This window comes from Kogia breviceps, chromosome X (genome assembly GCF_026419965.1).
Source record: "Kogia breviceps isolate mKogBre1 chromosome X, mKogBre1 haplotype 1, whole genome shotgun sequence".
Taxonomy (NCBI): Eukaryota; Metazoa; Chordata; class Mammalia; order Artiodactyla; family Physeteridae; genus Kogia; species Kogia breviceps.
In genome coordinates, this window is record NC_081330.1 from 78,425,534 (window position 1) to 78,447,506 (window position 21,973).

Sequence of the window (21,973 nt, forward strand, 5' to 3'; positions counted from 1 at the left end):
AGAGAGGGAAGAAGGGAAGAGATCAAATCCCCCAATGGCATGTGAAAACACACACCTCTGAGGATTTCCATCCAGACCGGCCTTGGCCCTGAGAGTGCCAGATGCTCAATTCTGTGTCCGAGTTCAATTTTTTTTCCTGTAGTTTTCACCTATGGGGTCCCAGCTCGGCTCCTTCTGACCTCACAGAACATGATTGCCCCCTCCTTCCTACAACAGCCCCTCAGTGATCTCAAGACAGAGAATACACTTCTCTTGAGTCTTCTCCAAGCCAAACAGGCTCATTCACCACAAACAGAGTAGCACAGTAGGGAAAAGTATAGTTTTACAGTCAGAGCTATATTTGAAACTCTGTATCACAATTTACTAACTATATAACCTAGAGTGTGTTTTTTCACCTCTCATAGGCAGGGTCACTACAAGGATTAAAACAAGGTTAGTCCATAGTAGGTGCTCACTAAATCATATTTCTCAAAACAACACTGATCTTCCTGGTGGGAAATCATGAACTTCCTGGTTTCCTCCCTTTCCTTTCCCCAACCAGTATGAAAGATTCAAGTCTCTCAAGGGCTTTTTTGGGGAAGCAGTAGCTTTCAGAACTAGCACACCAATCTGGCCAGGGCTCCCTACCAACTGGGCTTCCCTTAGAACCACACCCACAGTACACAAACCAAACCAACACTAACAAAGAACTATCCGGCCCTGTGGCTTTTCAAAGTTAATAAACCCCTTTGTTCAAGTATTTTTCTGCTCTAGGCTCTAAATTATGCCTTCCTCACCCTCCACAGCTATGCCTTCCAATGCAAATGGACAAAGCCCCCAGTGTTGAAGGCAGGGAACGGTGTCATTTGTTTGAGAGAGGTGGGGTATAGAACCAGGGCTCTGGGAAGGCGTCTGGGTAGAGGCCAAGAGAGTCTCTGGTACCCAGCTGGACTATAAAATCCACATTGGCTGATACTCTCCTCTCTACAGCTGCTGCCCAGAATGATACTGCTGTCTGAAGCAAAGGGCCCAACAGCCTACCTATGGTATGGACACCTTCTCCCTTTTGTCCCAGAGACAGTAGAAGCCTATCTAGGAAGAGCTTTCCCCCCACCAGGTTTCCTTCCCCTCCCCACCCCCTGGCATACGCTAATTGCAGATCATACTCAAGTGAAGCATTTCCCTCCTTTTTACAGGAAGAGGTCATCTGAAATCCAAACAGTGGGGTTAGAAATGGGAAATAAAAGATATGGAATACAGAAATAAATGCCACAGATAAATTTCTGAGAGATAACCAGATTTGAGATATCAGTTAGACAGTGAACAGATGGGGAAACTAAGGCCCAAAGAGGGGAAAGTTTTGTGTAAGGTATCAGGAGAGTTAGTGGTAGAGCCAGGTCTAAGGCCTAAAATTTCCAACTTTCTATCCAGTGCCCTTTCGACTTCACCACGCTGTCCCTTGAAAAGCTTTCCAATATAAAACCTGCATGCAAAGGGAGAATGCAAAACCTTAATGTAATCAAAATGCATTCAGTCATTCCAGACTAGCATTGTAATCACTTGTGAAGTATGTGAATGTCAGCACATTAATTGTAGTAAATGTGTGTTTAAATGTTCCTCTGACTAATTTGTCTTTTGTAAATTAAATATTAATGACTACCTTTCACCATTTGATACAAAACAAACTCCAGAGAAGAAGCAAGTCCTAGCTAAATCCAAAGTTAGATATGCTGAGGATCTTCAAGCCCATCTCCCAACTCTAGCTGATTAATGAGACAAGAAGTGTTGCAGCATTTGGAAGCTATAATTTATTACATCTCTACTACATGCCAGATGCTTCACATAACACTCACTTCTCTATTTGTATTTTCTTATTGCCTTTCTCTCCTATTTCTAATTTATCATTTTGTATCCTTATAAACCACCCTAACAAGTTTTCTGAGTAGCAAGTGAGATACAAATAACATACTCTTTCATAACCTCACCAAAAGCCTGTGAGGTAGGTATTAGACCCACTTTTGGGGGGCAGGGCCAGGAGAGGAATGAGACTACCAACCCAGAAAGGTTCAATAATTTTCCCAAGGCCTAGCTACGACTATGAAGATTTTGTTTCCCCATCTGTAAAATGGGGCCAGTACTAATTCCTGCATTCATTGGGCCTTGTGATAGTCAAATGATTTGGTACACAAAATGTCTGTCACAGTACCTGACATACTGTAAGCCCTGGACAAATGTTAACTTTCATCTGTAATAGGCATAGACAACAATTTTCCCACTCTACCACATGATATCAGGGACTCAGGAGACATGCCCAAGCTGTCCTCACATTTCTAGGCATAGTTTCCTTCCTTTTACATAGAGATCTGAATGGAAAACAGCCTTGCACCATCCCCATCTCCATCCTCTCCCCTCACCAGTCAGGAGGATTCATAGTAACAGAATGATCTCATTTGAATATAATCTCCTTCTTCCTTTCCCTTCCCAACTCTGGGTAAGCTCTCAGACAGCAGAGGTACTCAGAGAGCAAAAGAGAAAGGGAAGCAAGAGGGCCTGGAAAATCCATTTAGGGGACCTGCGGTCCCAACATCCAGGACAATGTTAGACTCCCACCTCACCAGAGGCGGGTGTGGAAATAGGATAATGGCCCACCTGGAGGGATTCCAATCTCTGGAAATGAGAGCCCCATTTTTAATCCTAGAAGTCTGGTCACAGACGGCACACTCCTTTGGCCCCTGGAGGGTCTCTGAATGCTGATAGATTCTGTGGCCCCCACCTGGCTATTATATAGCACATTCCTTTTGACAATGGTGATTCACAGCAAAGGAACACCCCTTGGATTGGAGATGGGAATGATCACTTCAGCATTATCTCCATGGCATGATTACAGGAGCTGAGGTATCCTCCTATTGCATTCATCACCCCCAGTGGTATCCTAAGTCCCAATATTCCTTGAGGGAAATGTACATAGAGCACACTACTTCAGGGAGAATATGCTGGTTTCCTTCCACTAGGAAGAAAAAACAATGTGACAGAGGCCATGTTGTAGTGACAAGAACATGGGGTTCAAATACCAGCCAGATACCAGCTGAGTGCAGTTAAGTTATTTAATTTCTGAGCGTCATCATCAAAATAGAGATCACTTACATCTTTCAGAGTTGAAAGGCTCTGCATGCTGACATTTTAAAAGTATCTAGCACAGTCATATCCCACTTGCATCTCTTTTCTCCCATGTTCAGCACCAAGGATAGGATTAATTGGGGCCATCGAGTTGTAGGCTGTCAAAGTTAAACTTTGCCTCCTTTGTCATTAAGGCTGAGGCCAGCCTTTGTTTTGATCTATCCTGGAGGAGTGAGTAGGAGAAGAGATTCCCCAAAAGTGGGCATTATGGTGGAAGCTATTGGGAGAAGTGGGGGGCTAAGGAGCAACAAGTCCCTCCCTTACCTGGTCAAACAGCTGCTTGCCAGTGGTGTTGGGCTGAATTGCAAATTCCAGCTCTGCGTCCATGGTGGTCACACGCACATTGATCTAGGATGAGATCAAAGGAGGCAAGTTAGTTGTCTGGCTCTATGCTCAGCAGAGCCTGGGACAAGTCTCTGTTCAACCACAGGAGAGGGAACTAAGATGCAAGAACCTAAGACATTTAGATACTGGTGTGAAGGGAGACTATTGAAACAAACAATAACCTAGCCCCTGCTCCCAACCAGTTTACTGAAGACAAAAAACCCCATAGCTACAGGGCAATGCTTACCAAGGGGCAAATAAATGAATGCAAATCAACTTACTATCAAGAGGAAACAAGTGTTGACTGTACTTCTTCCACCTACACCAGCCAGCTCCAAGCCCACAGCATTCTCTCCCCACCTCTGATCTATAGCCTGGATTATCTACAGCACTGATCTTTGCAGAGGCAAGTTAAGGGCAGGATAAAGAACACTGCATTCTAAGCCTAGCATCATAACTGGTTCACTCTACAATATTGGATAAGTCTTATCCCCTTCCTGGGCCTTAGTTTCCCTCATCTGTGCAAGGGCAGGAGTGCAGGGGGTGGAGGTTGTCAATTACACTAGGCAATCGCCAACAACCATTTCAGTGCTGACGTCTATGGTTCTATATACTGACTTACATTGTTAACACTTCCTGTATTTATGTCTCACTGGTCTCCCTAGGCTCAAGAGAGGAAAGGGGCCTCAACAGAGATAGGTGTGGGCAGCACAGGGTGCTTGACTTCCCAAAGCCAAGTCAGCAGAGAGAAAAGGAACAGGGACAGGCCCAGATGGAAACACACAGTATTTCACAGGCACTAGAAAAAGTACCCTCCCTCTACCTTTAAGAAGAGATCCCCTAGCTGAAGTCAATGATAGCTGAAATGTCATCAATAGAGATATGTTCCTTTGGCTGAAAGCTTGGTGGTGGTGGTAACAGTATTAATAGCAATAATAAGCAGCAGCTTTCATGTATGGAGACTTATTACTCACTAGGCACTTTATATGCACTACCCCATTTAATATCAACAATCACCCTGTGAAGTAGAGAGTATTATCTCCACAGTGGGGATGAAGACTTAGATATTTGCCTAGAGTCACATCACTAGTAAGTGGGGAAGACAGGGTTTGAATTCAGATCTAAGTCCAAGCCTCACAATTTAAACCAATACACCAAACTCCTCTTACACCAAAGTGTAAAATGTCTCCATTAAAAGAAATCAAAGATTAAGGTTTTTTGTTGTTGTTGGACATTTTGCTTAAGTAACCTATATGGTATAGCCACAAGATGGCTTGTTACATGGTCATATAAAATATTCATAAAGACTATTTCATGGGCTTCCCTGGTGGCGCAGTGGTTGAGAGTCCGCCTGCCGATGCAGGGGTCACGGGTTCGTGCCCTGGTCCGGGAAGATCCCACATGCCGCGGAGCAACTAAGCCCGTGAGCCATGGCCGCTAGGCCTGCGCGTCCGGAGCCTGTGCTCCGCAACGGGAGAGGCCACAGCAGTGAGAGGCCCGCATACCGCAAAAAAAAAAAAAAAAAAAAAAAAAAAAAAAAGACTATTTCATGCCCAAGATAAATACTTCAGTAATATTAAGTAAGGAAGACTAAGCAACAAGATTTCATGAGCTCAACTTTGTAAAAAGTATGCATACAGAGGTTATTGGAACCATACCCAAGTGTTAGTCAGTCTTGGTTTTGGGGTAGTGATCTTATGAGTGCATTCTCCCTTTTTTAAATTAAAAAAAAAACCTAATCTACATTTTCTAAGATGCTCACATATTACTTACACTATTGGGAGGGAACTAAAAATAGAATTGTCAAAGATGCAAATCCCTATGGAGTGGGTAAGACATTAGGCCTTATCAGTCTTTGACACCTATGGGCCCTTCCTGAGCACAGGGGTCAGCTAGCAGGGAAGAGAGGGCCAGACAGCAATTTTGCCAGCTAAACAATTCTGATGAGGACCAGGCCTGGGGAACAATTTTGTAAATAAATCTCACCAGGGAGCCAAGGAGGAAATCTATTTCAGGATTGACAATGGGACAGGAAAGGCCATGAAGGCAGGAACAAGTAAGGCAAGTACCCCAGTGGGAGACAACGGGCAGGGTTAGCCACTTTGACTCAGTGTTACCTAGGCTTCCTGCCAATCCAGTGACCTCCACAGAATAGGCCCTCATAAGGTAGGGAGAATGAGGCCCAAAGGGCTGGAATTTGGCCTCAACATCTAGCCTTAAATCACCCTTGAGCTGAGTCAAGGGAGCCCTCAAAACACCAATGACTTGATAGGGATAGGAAAGAGTAGAAAAGGGACAGTGGCCCTTTTAGTGCATTGAGAAATTTCATTCTCACCTCAAGGTTTCTGTCTTAATTAGTTACCTCTCTAGTATCCAAGACTCAGTGGGTACTCACAAATATTGGCTAAATGAACAGTACTAAGCAAGGGGATATAAGACATAGATATAGCATAGTATACAGAATCAGAGGTGGGAACATTTTACATCTTGATATTTTTGTGCCATAGACCTTTCCAAGCAGTTTAGTGCAGTCTATGGCCCTCCTTCTCAGAATATTTGTAAATGCATGAAATAAAGTAGATGCAAAGAGACCAATTATATTGAAATAGTTATCAAAGTTTAATATGTACTTCTTTATTATATTATATAATTACCTAACACTGGGTCTTATTAATTATTACTACTGTAATTTCAACTTTGTCTTTGGCATAAATGATATTTTGAAAAATCTATAATAAGTAAATCATGACACAAAAGTATCTTAGATTTCCACTGGTGACAAATTCATAGGTACTAACTTTTTTTTTGGCTTACATTCATAATTGAAAGAGGGGCTAAATTTCAGTGAGAGGTTAGTGAAAACAAATATGTAATTTTCCTTCATCCAACTTCATAGATCCTTCCCACTTCAAACTATACCCATGGACTTCACGGAAGCTCAAGGACTCCAGGTTAAGAAGCTTCTTATAAATTTATTTCAGTTTACCCAATATTAATGGAATAGTATGTTTAAAGAACTATGGTTGCAGTAGAGCTATAGGACCAGTCCCTGACCCCAAGGTACTTACTGAATAACAGGAAAATTATAATATACAAGGGAAACCCTGAGAAGTGCCATACCAGAACAGAAGAAATCTTTTGTGGAAATATGGAACCACAGTTCAAAGTGGTATTTGCACTTGTCTCTAAGGATAACCTGGATTTTGAAAAAGCGAGAGTGTGGGAATTGGGGGGAAGAGCACACAAATGCCCTAGATAGAGAAAGAAATACATGCAATGGCCCAAAAGGAGACAGAGATAAAAGCATGCAGGTCTATGCTGCTGAACTGAATGAATAAGCATTTCCAGAACTCTAATGGAAAACTGATTAATTCATAAAAGTGCTAACAAAGGATCAAGATGAAAAAAAATAATTACATGGGACTGAGTGCACTGATGAGGATGATTATAATTTTTGTGACTTTCTGTTTGAATAAAAAAACACATTTGTAATTTTAAAAAAAAAGCATGCAGGTGTCCTCCAGGGTAAATGAGGCCTGCAAGGTGAAGAAGAGTGGGCAGAGAGGCCAGCCAGAAAGGTAGGTGGAAGGCCTTGAAGAATATGTTAGAAAGCTGGGCCTTAATCCTGTCGAGAGTGGCCAGCCACCCTGAAGGTTCTGATCAGGGTGGAACAGAATCAGAACAGGGCTTTTTAGAAGAAAGCACCCAGGGAGGACACTGAGGAAAGGGGTGAGGCTCTAGGGAACATTCCACAGCTAGGAGTTCCCTTTATTTTTTTTAAGATTTATTTTTTTTTATTTATTTATTTATTTTATTTTTGGCTGTGTTGGGTCTTAGTTGCGGCATGTGGGATCTTCGTTGGGGCATGGGGGAATCTTTCATTGTGGTGCATGGGCTTTTCTCTAGTTGTGGTGTGTGGATTTTCTATCTCTAGTTGTGGTGCGCAGGCTCCAGGGCGCGTGGGCTCTGTAGTTGTGGTGTATGGGTTCCAGAGTGCATGAGTTCTGTAGTTTGCGGCACACAGGCTCTCTAGTTGAGGTGAGGGAGCTCAGTAGTTGTGGCACACGGGCTCAGTTGCCCCACGGCATGTGAGATCTTAGTTCCCTGACCGGGGATCGAACCTGTGTCCCCTGCATTGTAAGGTGGATTCTTTACCACTGGACCACCAAGGAAGTTCCAGGAGTTCCCTTTAATTCACACTATTGGGAAGAATTTTCAAAGGAAATTCTGTGTCTCTTGCAGATCATGTCAATCACAGGTCATACCAATCTATCATCTTCAGGGGCTGGCCCACAAGTCCAAATATTTAACTTAAATATTTGGTAAATAAATGTTTCTTAAATAAATCAACTGGTAGAAAAGAACTCAGCCTGGGTTAGGAATAAGCATGTCAGAGAGGCTAGTACTGTACAGCTTCCTCCCTCCTAATAGAGCATCGCCCCAGAACAAGGGCTCTCCTCAAATCTGAAGCTGTCCAGCTGAAACCAAACTGGAACTTACTTCTCTAGAATCTTCGCTCAGAGTTTCTGTCATTCCACTGTGGCTGCTTCTCGAGGGAAAGCAGCCTGTGGTTTCCTGAACTTCACTGTGGAGACAAATAATCTTAGGTTTAAAAAAATTAGAAAGAAAAGCAAACACAAAGGGACTTCTCTTCTTGCCACCACTTAACTCAGAAGAAAATGTGAGTCATGAAGTCAGGGTCATGGGTCTGTGTTCTCCTTTTTTTCTGTGTGTCAGAGGTAGGGGGTAGTAAGGGTAATAGCATGACTGGGGCTGAAGGTGATAGGTATAGGGCAGGAGTGTTGATCAAATAATATCCCTTGTTTTCCTTAAGAGTAATATGAGACCCAAATGTGTACAAGGAGCCGCAGGCCCAGACCCACTGCCACACAGGGCCCACTGGATGCTCACCCTAGTGGGCACCCACTGCCTTCTTTTTGGGCCTTGCCTCTTCAATCTCAATGAGGAGAAGAGGGCAGTCTATTGAGAGGCAAGAACTTGAAAATAAAGCCTCCAAAGTCAGAAGAAAGTTCCCAGGCAGCCCCTCAGCTCAGCAGGAGTGGAGGAGCTAGCCTGGGTGGAATAGCATTTCAAGATGTGGTCCCCAACAGAGAACTAACACCCTGTCTAAGCCTGTCCTTGAAAACTGTGTCTCTGGAGAACATTTAGAGTTTAAGGAACAAAAAAAGTCTGGGTGTGGGGGGGTGACACCCTCTCATACACCCTAGCCCTCCCACCCCTAGCCCAAGAACAATAAATCCACTGTTATTTATTGAACAATTGAACACAGACACTTCCCACACCAAGCCTTTCATTGGACACTAACAAGCCCATCTCAGTGGTCTGTCATCCAAAGCCCTCAACAAACTGGGATCTCTCCTGTGTCCCCAGTTGGCTGGCCTAAGAAACAAAATAACCAGGCCACATGCTACCTCTGCCTTGGCTGCAACAGCTGGGGTACTTTGCTCTCTGGACCTGGCCAGCTTCAAATAAGGGACCCTCTCTTCCCCTAGGGCCAGGAACACTCAGATGAGCAGTAGCTGGGCCACAGTGAGGAGATCAGGGCAAAGTTTCCTCTTACTCACCCATGTCACTGAACTATAAGATGGCTCTTTCCTGGAAAGGAATTTGGGGGAGATAGAGGACAAAGCAGAGAGAGTTGAATAATCACAAGTGGCGTGTCTGAAGCATGGACCTGTACACAGAAGACAAATGGCATTACCAGCCCCACATCATGGATGAGGAAACTGATGAGCATAGAGGCAGGTAACAGAAGGATGGAAATGAACACTTACTGTATAGCAACTATGTGCCAAGCCCCTTCACTCAAGAGTCTCACTTAACGTCACTGAAACCACATTTACTCAGCCAGCAAGTGGTGAAGACAAGTCTTCTGGACATTCCCAGAGCACCATCCTTGACTCCACCTACCTCTCCAGTGACGCTGATTTCACTGCTGAGTTCAGACACCGCCTTGGCAACTATTTTGGCTAAGGCTCAAACACTTTAGGATAGGAAGCCTGGGCACATCTGGGAAGCACTGCTTGGGAAGGCCCCCTTGCCAGGGCAGAGCTTATGAGTCAGCGCAGTTGGGGCTGAGCTCAATGACATCACCCCTCACCTGCCACCTCACCATTCTCTTCAGAGGCCCAACTCCTCTGGAATTTCAGTGGCACCGCTGCTATGGAGAAGGCAAAGGTAAGTGTGGGAGGGTGGCCAGAGGCAGGACAAGCCCTACCAGGGTAACCCCAGAACTTCAGTCTCTTCCCTGGACAGAGAGCAGTCACCACAGTGTCACTCAAACTGCCTATCCCCATTATTTAGGCTCTAGCACCCACCACTTCCTGCTTCCAGAACTGGGGCCAGGGCAGGGCAGGGCAGGGCAGGGCCTGGTCTGTCTTGCCTCTTGGGATGACAGCACTGCCTCAAGCAGCTGTTTTCCATAAGGGGTAAAACAAGGGTTGCTTTGAATCTCTAGCCTAGGAAGCATTCTCCCCCTCCCCCTTCCCCTCCCCTCCTCCTCCACTGACTCACTCACTTCCCTGTGGACTTGGAAGTGGTACCTGGTACAGCTATCTGTTCTGACCTCTTCCTGTCCATTTCCAGACCCTTAATACAGCTAGCAAGACCTGCCTAGGGTTAACCCTTCCTATGCCTGTGCTTTTTCCCAGTAGTTTCTAGAAAGGAGACCACACCCAACCCCATGCACACCCATACCTTTAATGGGTCAGCAGTAATTCTTTAATCACTCCAACTGCTGCAAAGGGCATGGGAGACAAGGGTCCCCTTTAACTTGCTTTGGCCAAGTCCTGCCTTCCAAAAACTCCCTGAGAAGCATTTCAACTGGGAGATAAGGGCATATTGGACACTGGGTGTTACTCCTCCAGTTATCATATACTTAGGGGAGTAACCCCAAACAAAACTAACCCCTCTGAGCAATGAGAATGTAACTACATTGTCACTATAGGAGGAGAGTTCAGGACAGAGAACAAAGCTGAAAAGGTCAAAGGTCAGAAACAGTGAGGTTACCTTAGTAAGCTACAGCTTCCCCATTAATCCAGCCTTAATTGCACAGCCTTTTGCTCAAACTCAGACTGAGGTAGAGTCCACATCTTCTTCTCATGAAGGTCAGGAAGGAAACTAGCTCCTCACCATTTATACCTAACTTCAGGACTTATTTTCAAAATCAGCTCAGCCACACCATATCCCAGGAGCAAACACCACCCATTCCCCTACCCCCCACCCCAGCTCATCTCTCCTTCCAAGGCACAGGGGGCTGCCCCACAAGCTCCTTAGCATAGCCATTCCTCCTCTTTAAATTTCCTCAAGATTTCAATCCACTCATCCTAGAATCTCATCTGACACCTCCAGAATAAACCCTTCTGAACTTCTCATCCCTATTCTCCAAAAGAATAAGTAATCCAGAATCCCCAACTATCAGACCTGAAAGGAACCTTAGAGATCACTTGATTCAAACTCTGCAATATACAGCTGGGGAAATAGAGGTCCAAGGAAGGGGAAGCACTGGCCCAGGGTCACACAGCTGCTTGACAGTGTGAGAGCAACAAGGATTAAAAATCTGGCTTTTGAACCACTGGCCATAATAAGCAATAGAAACATCCTAGCACTTGGAAAACAGTAGACACATCAGGCTGTTGAGCTGGAAAGACTATGTGGAGGAGGGAGGACCAGCTTGCTTCCATGAAAAACTCCAAGCTGACACCGAATGGAAGTCTAGTTTATGACAGAGGGCAAGCCGAACTTTCAGGCTCTGATACATTCACCATCACCCAATTCTAGGGAGACTAAACCTTTTATAACAGCATGGAAGGAAACTCAAAGATCCCTTGTTTCTAGGACAGTTTCTTTTGCAAAAACTTGGATAGCAACTGATTGGGAAGGTCCCTGGCAGCAGTCACAGCCAAGACCCAAGCTGGAGGTTGGGATAGGGCGGGGAGGTACAGAGAGGGTGGAGACGACACAGCAAGGAAAGAGGCAGGGAATTTGAAGAACGGATTTATACCTAGATAGCCAAGAACAACAGATTCTTCAATTCTCATAAAACTTTGAAGCTGCCGAAATAAAAGGAAAGAGGGCCCATCATTAATAAAATAAGTTTCTCAAATGGGTTAAGCCCCTCTCTGGGGCCCCACCCAGCTGGGCTTCAGTCTCTAGCATCAGTTTCCTGCTTGACCCAGCTTCCTGCCTACAAGTTTCACAGGAAGTATTTATAGACTGGAAACACAGACCCTTTGCAGCTGCCTGGAGACACCAGTTCTGCCCAGAGCACCAGAAGAGGGCTCTACTTTCTGTGCTCAAGAAAACATCACAGCGACCTCCAGCATCCCAGCTCTGAAAGGCACTGGAGCTGATCTAAGCCTCAGCTTGGGTTCCATCCATTACTCATGGGATTTCTGCCCTGTCCTGTGCTCCTTGGTATTAAAATTGCTGAAGCCAGGATCAGTCAACTATGCAGGAGCAAGGGGACGCTTCCAGGGTAAATCAAACAGCTGTTTCCTAAACTTATGGTTAACAGCGGGAAAGGGAGGAAGGGATAAATTGGGAGATTGGGATTGGCATATATACACTACTACATATAAAATAGATAACGAGGGCTTCCCTGGTGGCGCAGTGGTTGAGAGTCCGCCTGCCGATGCAGGGGACACGGGTTCGTGCCCCGGTCTGGGAAGATCCCACATGCCGCGGAGCGGCTGGGCCTGTGAGCCATGGCTGCTGAGCCTGCGCATCCCGAGCCTGTACTCCGCAACGGGAGAGGCCACAGCAGTGAGAGACCCGCATACAAAAACAAACAAACAAAAAAACAACGAATAAGGACCTACTGTATAGCACAGGGAACTCTACTTAATACTCTGTAGTGACCTATACGGGAAAAGAATCTAAAAAAGAGTGTATATATGTATATGTATAACTGATTCACTTTACTGTATACCTGAAATTAACGTAACATTGTAAATCAACTATACTCCAATAAAAATTGAAAAAAAAAAAAGCAGCTCTGTTTTCAACCCCAGAGCTAAGCTAAGGTCAGCTTCCTGCCAAAGTTGCTGGTAAGCCAACAGCCAAACCTGGTATCTGGGGAACTCACAAAACTGCAGCCCTCGTCCCAGAAATAGTGGTCTCAGTTCTTTGAGGAACAAATCATGGTATAGCAGAAAGAGGCTTTGGAGTCTCTCTGACCTTCCTCTTTCTGAAACTCAGTTTTCTAATCTATAAAATGGGTCTAATAACATCAACCTCACAACAGGGTTACTGGGAGATTTAAGTTAAAATAACAGACATGAAAGTACTTGGTATATCATAAATAGAATGTGATGATTACTAACCCCTCCTTTTTTAGCCATATTATTACAAATATTCTACCTCTCTGAAATGATTTAAAACAAAAACCTGTTCGACTGCACCTAAGGGCTATGGATTGCCCAAGAAGACCTCCAGAGAGCCCTTCTAGCATAAAGGACTCTGACCGTGGGGGCAAACTCTAAAAACGTGATTAGATTTCTACTTGGTTAGACAGTTTGAAGCCATGCACATCAGGTAGACACACACACATCCTTGCATTATTTTAAATGTTTTCTCTCTTGGGAGGGATGGGGATTTCCCCCAAGAAGCAGAGCCCTGAGGGGAGGCAGAATACAACAGAGCACCTATGCTACCTTGTCCTTTTAAAGGCTGCCTGATCGTCTTTCCTTGTTCTAGGCTCTGTCTTGCCATTTTCTCCAAACATGTCCCGTCAATATATACAAGTTCCCAACCCTTCAACACAACACACTAAGATGTCCAAACTCCTTCAGATGTTAACCAGAAAAAATCACAAACTTTTTAAAATACAGATTCCCTGGCTTCACCTACAGAGATCATGATTTATTATTATGTAAGAAGCAGGGCCTGGGCATCAGAAGTTAAGAGCTTCAGATGATTCCAAGGCCCAGCCAGGTTTGGGAACCTCTGGCATGGAATACAGCCTCTCATGTGCTGATGTTAATATGGCCACAGAGATGCTTGATGGAAGAGAAACAAAGCCAAGTAGAGAGCATTAACTATAGGAACATCTAGGCCGGTGAGCCTAGTGAACAGCTCTCCAGAGTTGAATGCAGCTCACCTCCACAAAAGATCAGAAATGCAGTCAGTCCTGCTACTGCCCCCAAAGCCCTCTGCAACGTGGTCTCTTGATTTATAAAGTAGGGCAGGAATTATCCTTGCCCCTCCCTACCTAGTATCATCACTTCCCACCACCACAGACACTTTTATGTACTAAAGCAATTTCTCTCTTGTAGGAGGAACATAGCTTTGTACTCTAAAAACCTGAGGGCAGCATCCAGCTCTGCCAATAACAAGCCATGATCTCTCAATCATCCTATCTGTAAAATGGGCATAATGACATCCACCTGGCAGACGGTTGTGCAGTGGTAATGTGGTGTTTCCCAAACTTAACTGTTGGGAATCATTTGGGGCACTAGTTAAAAAACCCAGATTCCTGGACTCCACTTCAAGCTTACTGAAACAGACTCTCCAGAGGAGGAGCTTGGGAAGCAGTAGCTTTGTCCCAGGTGATTCTTACCCTCTGGGAAGTTTAAAGAAACATCACCCGGCACAGATGCTGTTGAGATGAAATGAGAGGTCAGACCAGAGCTCCAGTCCTCCAAAATGCTTCCTGGCCCAGAGATCCTCATAGCAGGAACCTTTAGGTCAGAACCCAGCAGAGGATGCTCTACAGGCAGAAGAGGGAGGAGAAGGCTTTGGAATTCCAATCAGAAAGCTAAGTGCAGGACTTCCCTGGTGGTCCAGTGGTTAAGAATCCGCCTTCTAATGCAGGGGATGTGGGGTTCCATTCCTGGTCGCGGAACTAAGATCCCGCATGCCCCCGGGCAACTAAACCCACAGGCTGCAACTACAGAAAAGCCGGCTTCTAAGACCCAGTGCAGCCAAAAAAAAAAAAAAAAAATGGAAGACAGCTAAGTGCTTTCTGGAATGACCATACCCTCAGGCCACTGTCCAGAGCCTTCCATTATCTTCCCATCTAGTTAAGAATTAGACAGTGGGAGGAAACAACTGGTGCAAATACCTCAGCAGCCAAAACACATTGATCAAAATACTCTAATTAGGGCCCCAATCAAAATCTTGTCAAGTTCTCTGCCCCTTAAACACTTTCTCTTGGGAGAACTTTCAGGCAAGGAGCAGACCTTAAATGATATTCTCCCTTTCCTGGATGCTCTGGGAACTTGGGGAACAGAAAAGACATGGTGAGAGGTCTTGCATTTGCATATAGATGTGAACAGACTGAGGGTGGGAGTGAGTGTGGGACTCTAAAATAGGTGTGATTAATAACAGTGCACTGGAACCAGCTCATACTAGAGCTGATCATGTGCCACTCTGTACAACTCCTCCTTCAAAGACCTTGTATTGGTAGTTTGAAATTAGCCATGGTGAGAGTATTTACACCACAGGGATTAGTAAACAGTTCAAATCATGGCTTCACCAGAGAGTCTGTTGTGAAACATTTACCAGCACATGAAACACACGTGAAGTAAGCCACCTTTAGGCCCACTTTACAAATGAGGAAACTGATCTCAATAAAAGGAAGCAACTGCCATCTTTTAGTTGCATGATCTTGGCCAAGAGCCAGGTCTGTCCAACTAGCAACACATCCCAGGCTCTTCCTACCAGCACCCCAAGGCAGTAGGAAGCCATTGTCAACAAAAAGGGAGCTGACCCAAAGGGCTCCTCCATCAACTAACAGCCAAAGGGCACCTAAGTGCACCTGGTGTACCACCAAGGAAAGCAAAAGATAAAGAGCCCAAGACTGAGACATGAAGGCAACAAGAGACAGTTTCATACCCACCAGAGGAGAGAGGCTGGAGTGGAGCAGGGAATGGGTTGGAAAGCCCCAAAAGAAACCACAGCACTTTCTTAAGGTCTCTTTACAAATATATGACGGAGAGTGTGGGTTCTGGAAGGAAGCCCTGGGGGCACTGCAAGTCCCTAGATCTCTTGAAGCATCAGTTTTCCTGCAAGTAAAATGTGAGTAACAATGCCTACCTCACAGATTGTTGTGAGGACAGCATTATCTCCTTTACTCATAGGAAAGGACCTGGCTTGGCACCTAGCATGTATTAGATGTTTGATACATTTTAGTTCCTTTCTCCTGCAACCTCATTATCCAATCCAGGACCTCTGGCTCACGCTTATACAATAAAAATCCTAAACCCATGTGCACAGTGCTTTACATTTTAAAAGACACTGTCCACATGCATTCTCTCACTGAACTCAACTCTGTATGAAAGGCAGAGCAGAGATGAGCACCATTTTATAGACAGGAAAAATAGAAGCTCAGTGAGGTAAATGGCAATTTGCTCAAGTGTGAAGGAGACAGGACTAGAACCCAGGTGTCCTCAACTACTAGCAAGTACACTGTTGTTTGCCCTTCCAAGTTTCTCTTATTTAAGGTTGCAAGAGAGTCCTTCCAATGGCTTACTTGCTATCATTTATTTCATCCAAGAAATCTAGTGGCCTCTGGCCTCTAGCTCTGTCTCAGGGTGTTACAAGAGGGGCTCTCCTTGGGATGGGAGAAGATCAAGGCAGCACAGGGTGGAAGCAGTCTTTCTTGTAGTGGAGGGAGCCACACCATTAGTTGGAAGCAACCAGCCAAAAACAGTCGGCCAGTAACCTTGAGACAGTCCCTTCCCCTTCTAGGTTGGAGTGTCCCTAACTGTACTTGGTAGGTCTTGATCAGTGGTTTTCAGTTTTATTACTTTTTTTAGCAGCTTCCTCTATTTTCATTCTCCCAACAGAAAATCTCATGAAATTTCAGGATATAAAGTACATAAAAGTAGAATTGTTCTGGTCGAAGGATGGCTACAGCTCCCCAGGCAGCTTGGTCAAATACAGTTTGCAAACCACTGGACTAGCAGATTGGGGGAAGGGAGGGAACTCCAGTTCTAACCTTGTAAAATTCTGCTCATCTTAACTCTGCTGATTCCTTAGAGGACTTAAAGACTCCCTGGGGCTCAGTTTACCCATCTATGATATGAGGTGATTGGACCAGTTAGTCTCTAAAAGCCCTTTTTTGCCTTGTGATTCTAGGAAAAGGGACCCCAGCAATCCCCATGGTAGAGAACTGTGATGAGAGACCAACAAGAGCAAAGCCTCATCCCTATGCCCAGAAAGCCCCTTTGCCTCTGATGACTGAACTTAACTCTACAGTCAGTTCCTCAAGCGCTGGCAGCTGGGCGGGTGGGCAGACAGGCAGGAAGGCGGGCGCCCCACCCTCCCTTGCACAGGAAGCTAGCTACATCCTCTTTTCCCCACCCCAGGCAGCACATCTCCAAAGGTCCCCAGAAGAAGTAGTGGGGGCGGGGAAAATAAGAGGATGGGGCCTGAAAGGAAACTGAACATGCAAATCACCTTAGTGTTCTAGGCAGCCATCTGTTCAGAGGGGAGTGACTGAGGCCTGGGGAAAAGCAACAAAACAACCCCATTCTCTACTGGGGTACAGCTCCCCGGACAAAACCTTGCCAAAATGGCCTATGGCTGCAGGAGTCACAAGGCATGGGCTGATATAGCAGGCAGCCTGAGCCCACCCACTCCTTGCCACTGAGTTTCTCCAGCCTGAAGAGCTGGGCCTCATTCACAGGTGTTTACAGTTCTTTCTTACAGTAAGAACACAGACATGCCATGGGTGGGTGGGTGTACATGAGTTAACACTCGAGGATAGAGGGGCTCTTCATGCCTCTCAAAGGCAAGGAGGCAGGCACCAACCCACATGGCCACACTACCAGCCCACTTTCCCGCACCCGCCCCCATACCCGGTGACTGGGCCCCAGCCCTCCCCACATCCTGTTCTCAGAGAACACGTGGCTGCCTGGGGAAAGATAATGTCATTACCACACTTCCCCTCCCTGGAGGAGGCTTTGGTTGACTGGGGAGGGAGCTGGAGTAACCTGCAGTAATCTCCCAGTTTCACAGACAGGGACAGGAAGCGTAACCAGCTAACCATGGGAGCACCTTCCACACTGGAGGACCCATGCCTAGAGAAAGATGGTGATGGTCCAAAGTACTTCTGGGGAAGTGAATTTTCTGAGAAAACACAAATTGGCAACTTCTCCTGTATTTGGAAACTGAAAGCAAACATGCCAATGCTCTTCCTTGATTAATGAACCAGGAGATGCAAAAATACAGTAAACGTATTTTTTAAAGGCTCCCAAACATCACTGAAGTCTCACTACACGTGGGTTTTAGATGCCAGTATCAGCATTTCTGCTAAAGCAACATGATTTGCACCGGGTCTTAATGGGCCTAGAGTGGCTTTGGCCACTGGATAAGAGAAAATGACTTCAGACCAATAGGAACAGCTCCCCCAACAAGATCAGAGGAAGGGATGGTGAGGGGGTACCACAGTCTGAGTCCACTCATTGTTCGATTTCCCTTCACTCCTCTCTGACCAGCTGACGCCCTGGATTCCCCCTTGTCTTCCCTTCCCAGACTATAAGTAGCAAAGAATGCGGTTGAACATTCCATCTGAATATTCAGGGAGGGCCTCCTCATTCATCCAGGGTGAGAAATCAGAAGGCAGATGCCATTCCACAGCACTGCCTCACTAAGTGCAGACCTTCAGTGCAGCATAATCCCAGGCTAGATTTATATGGGAGACCTTGGCTGACTACCCCTAAACAAGTCGTCCCCAGTCCCAACCAGCCTGCTGCTCTCTGACACCTAATCTTGCAGCCCAATCTAACTCTTGCCCCCATCAAGGAACAAGGTTTGTCATATAGGCCTTAAGAAAATACCAACTCTTAGCACCTGCCTCCAGTGGATGTGCTGAAGGCTGAAGAGTGGTGTCTGGCATCACACCTGCCCTAGGTATCTCTGTTTGTAGCCACAGTCTTCATTTTTGTCATGGTAACCTTCCTGGAAGCAGAGGTATAGAGAGCCCAAATAATGCCCTTGACCTCTGTGGATCTATGATTGTTTTGGAAAAGTCCTAGGGCAGGGTGACGGGAGCAGTCAGTAAGAGAACAGGGACATGACATCCAGCTTATTAATTTTGGTCCCTATGTAGATTAACATAACTTCTTTAAATGCTGGCTCTGTATTTTTTGAGTTGATAAAGCCACATCTTGCCCTCCAAACCACAAGCTCAGCTACTAATTTACTGAGACTGGTAAAAACTGTTTAACCCATCCAACCAACAATACCAGGGTTTTTAGCACCCCTACCACCAGAAACTTACAATCTTTGTACCCCCTAATGCTAAGGTTGAGCATGCATGAAACCACTCACTCCCGACACATACACACATCAGAGTTCTTCGGGTAGGGTAAGAAGCACCCACACCCTAACTTTGGTTTAGTTTCTTTCCATAGCATCAGGAAAGAGGCCCACCAGAATCGCTATAGAAATTACCCAGCAGCCTCTCTTATGGCCCAGGCAATAGATATTGTTCCACAATCTAAAGTGAGTCCTAAAATTGTACCTACAATTCTAATAAGACCTAGAAAAGCAAACAGGGCCACGTCTTACCTACCTCAGGTATTTCAGAAAGGACCTCTACCCCTGACACAGTCACGTATATACACATGATTGCTTCACACACCACTATGGACCAGGCCTTGAGATGATTCTAATGCTTGCAAATGTGCATTGTTAAAGTGTGTGAGAGTGTTTTTGTTGGGGAGGGGTTGCAAGTTCATGGGGAATTACCGTGCTGTACAGCAAGAGCAGTGATAGGCCATAACGGAGAAGGCAGGAGGGCAGATTTCTAGAGAAAGAGCAGACCTGTCCTGAATGACAAATAATATTTTCACAGGAAAAAGATGTTAAAGGGAAAGGGAAGCTCATGGTATTCCAGGTAGACAAATAGCCTGTATAAGGACACAGAGTGTAGGCCCTTCAAATGCCACAGGAAAGTATATAATATGTGAAATCCCTCCCAAAAGTACAAAGTTAAGAATCAAGTCCTCCTTTCCCAGCTCTCTGACCCTCTTGCCAGAAACTATCAGAAGAAAATACATTAGAGAGCTTTCCACCACCACAGTATTAAACACCAGCTCATCAGATGTGGGGGAGAGGCGTGCCACAGGCAGAGACAGAAATCCCTGAAGACAAAGCCAGACAAGGTGGCCTAGTATACAAGATATAGGTAGGAAGCTGGTTCTATTCCGCACAGCCTCACTGAGGAACCAGCTTAGCTTAATGAGCACTCCCTACCCTAGCTTCCACAAACCTTGGGGGAACCACTCTCCAGATCTTGAGGGATCCTAATACAACCCACTTTCAGTCCATATGGAAAACCTGTCTACCCACAGATAGAGCTGGAAGGGTGACCAGACTAAGATCCCCCTGCACCCTACCCTACCACATACACACACACACACACACACACACACACACACACACACACACACAGAGGAAGTGAAAGCTACCAGCACAGCAAAGGCTTGGGGTGGGCCTCAGCTATGGCTGCCTAGCTTCTGCAAAGGGGTGGGGACCCAATGATTTCACAAACTGTTTTGCCTTCTTGAGTAAGGGTTCCTCTAACCATTGTCTCCTCTGCACATTCTCTCTTCTTCCCATCCCAAAACCATCCTGTCTAACCTGGGTCTCATAATACCCAACTCTCTCATCTTGGGACTTCCAAGGCTCCCTGGAGCTGGGGTTCTTCACAGAACAACAGATTCACCCACACAAATTCTTGGACTGTTTCTTCTCAACGGGCTGCAGTGGAAGGTAGTGCAGTGCAGGGAGCACATATACAAATTAGAGGAAAAGCCTAACTAGGGTCCTAAAATTCTTTGATCTCAAATACTTAAAGAGGGCAAAATACAATGAAATAAATTAAGAGAAAAGAGGCTTTTATCAAGCATCTTCAATATGCCAGGCACCCTTCTAGGTGCACTTTCATGCTCATGTGCTCTTTTCTCTCTCATAAATTCCAAGGAAGTGGGTGTCATTTTTTATCTCCATTTTAAAGATGGAAAACTAAGATTCAGAGGGTTAAATACCTTACCCAAGGTCATGAGGCTATAAATAATGGTTGAAAATAATTCTACAGGGGCTTCCCTGGTGGCACAGTGTTAAGAATCTGCCTGCCAATACAGGGGACACAGGTTCAAGCCCTGGTCCGGGAAGATCCCACATGCCACAGAGCAACTAAGCCCATGAGCCACAACTACTGAGCCTGCACTCTAGAGCCCACGAGCCACAACTACTGAGCCCGCATGCCACAACTACTGAGCCCACGCACCTAGAGCCTGTGCTCCACAACAAGAGAAGCCACCGCAATGAGAAGCCCACGCACCACAACAGAGTAGCCCCCACTCGCCACAACTAGAGAAAGCCCATGTGCAGCAACGAAGACCCAATGCAGCCAAAAATAATTAATTTTTTTAAAAAGAAAATAATTGTACATAATTGGCCCACCTAATTTATCTTACGGCTACCATCTTCCTTTCTCTCAAGTCATCCTGAACAATGCCGACCAGACACCGGCCCAAAGAAGTCAGGAGAAAAACCTGAGGCAACTCTACTTGCAATGCTCACCATTAATTGTCACCTTAAAACCATTTAAGCGGGCTTCCCTGGTGGCGCAGTGGTTGAGAATCTGCCTGCCGATGCAGGGGACACGGGTTCGTGCCCCGGTCCGGGAAGATCCCACATGCCGCGGAGCGGCTGGGCCCGTGGGCCATGGCCACTGAGCCTGTGCGTCCGGAGCCTGTGCTCTGCAACAGGAGAGGCCACAACAGAGAGAGGCCCGCGTACCACAAAAAAAAAAAAAAAAAAAAAAAAAAAAATTAAGCTAGCCTCACTCACTGACTATTCACAAACATGCTTCAGTCCCTAAGGGTCGGAACATCTTTACACATTCCACAAGTCTTCTATACTGTTGGGCATAGAGGTATAGGGCTTTGGGGACAGAAAGCAGTCCTGGTCACCCCTCAGGAAGCTCAGTGGTTGAGTCTCCCAAGGCTAGTAGCCTAGAGTTGGGTGGGTATCTACAATCCTAGGTGTGTTTGGGGAAGGGTGGGGACAGCAGAGGAGAAAAGAGAAAGCATTCCAAAGCAGATCTGGTACAACACCTCTTATAATCCTGGCTTTTCCAGGAGAATGACTCACCCTTGGCACCATACTCTCTCCATTACAGGATTCCCAGGAACTCAGCAAGAATGGGCATGGGTGACCAAATAGGCATATACACACATAAACACACAACAGTTAACAAAATGCAAACCTCCAGAACACTGGATGTAAGGGCTCCAGATAGAGCTGGGAATGCCTCCCTGTCTGGGTAAAAGCTATGCTGTAATATCACCCCTACAACAAACGGTCTCAGTATCTTACTCCAAAAGTACCCAGGATTCCTTCTGTTCAAGCACAGCGTGGAAAGAACACAAAGGAGGCACCTTCTCAAAAAGCCAGGATTGATTTTAGGAGGCTCAGCAAAGCCAGGGATGAAGTGTGTGGGGAGGAGCAGGAAGAG

At 45.7% G+C, this 21,973-nt stretch overlaps 1 protein-coding gene across 1 annotated transcript in view; it reads right to left on the minus strand.

The window, feature by feature from the left end:
- MSN (moesin) overlaps window positions 1-21,973 on the minus strand; it is a 67,554-nt gene that overhangs the window by 21,602 nt on the left and 23,979 nt on the right. The window contains exon 2 of the mRNA XM_059050988.2: window positions 3,421-3,504. Within this exon, the coding sequence (XP_058906971.1) occupies window positions 3,421-3,504 (84 nt within the window). The remainder of the gene's footprint in view (window positions 1-3,420; window positions 3,505-21,973) is intronic.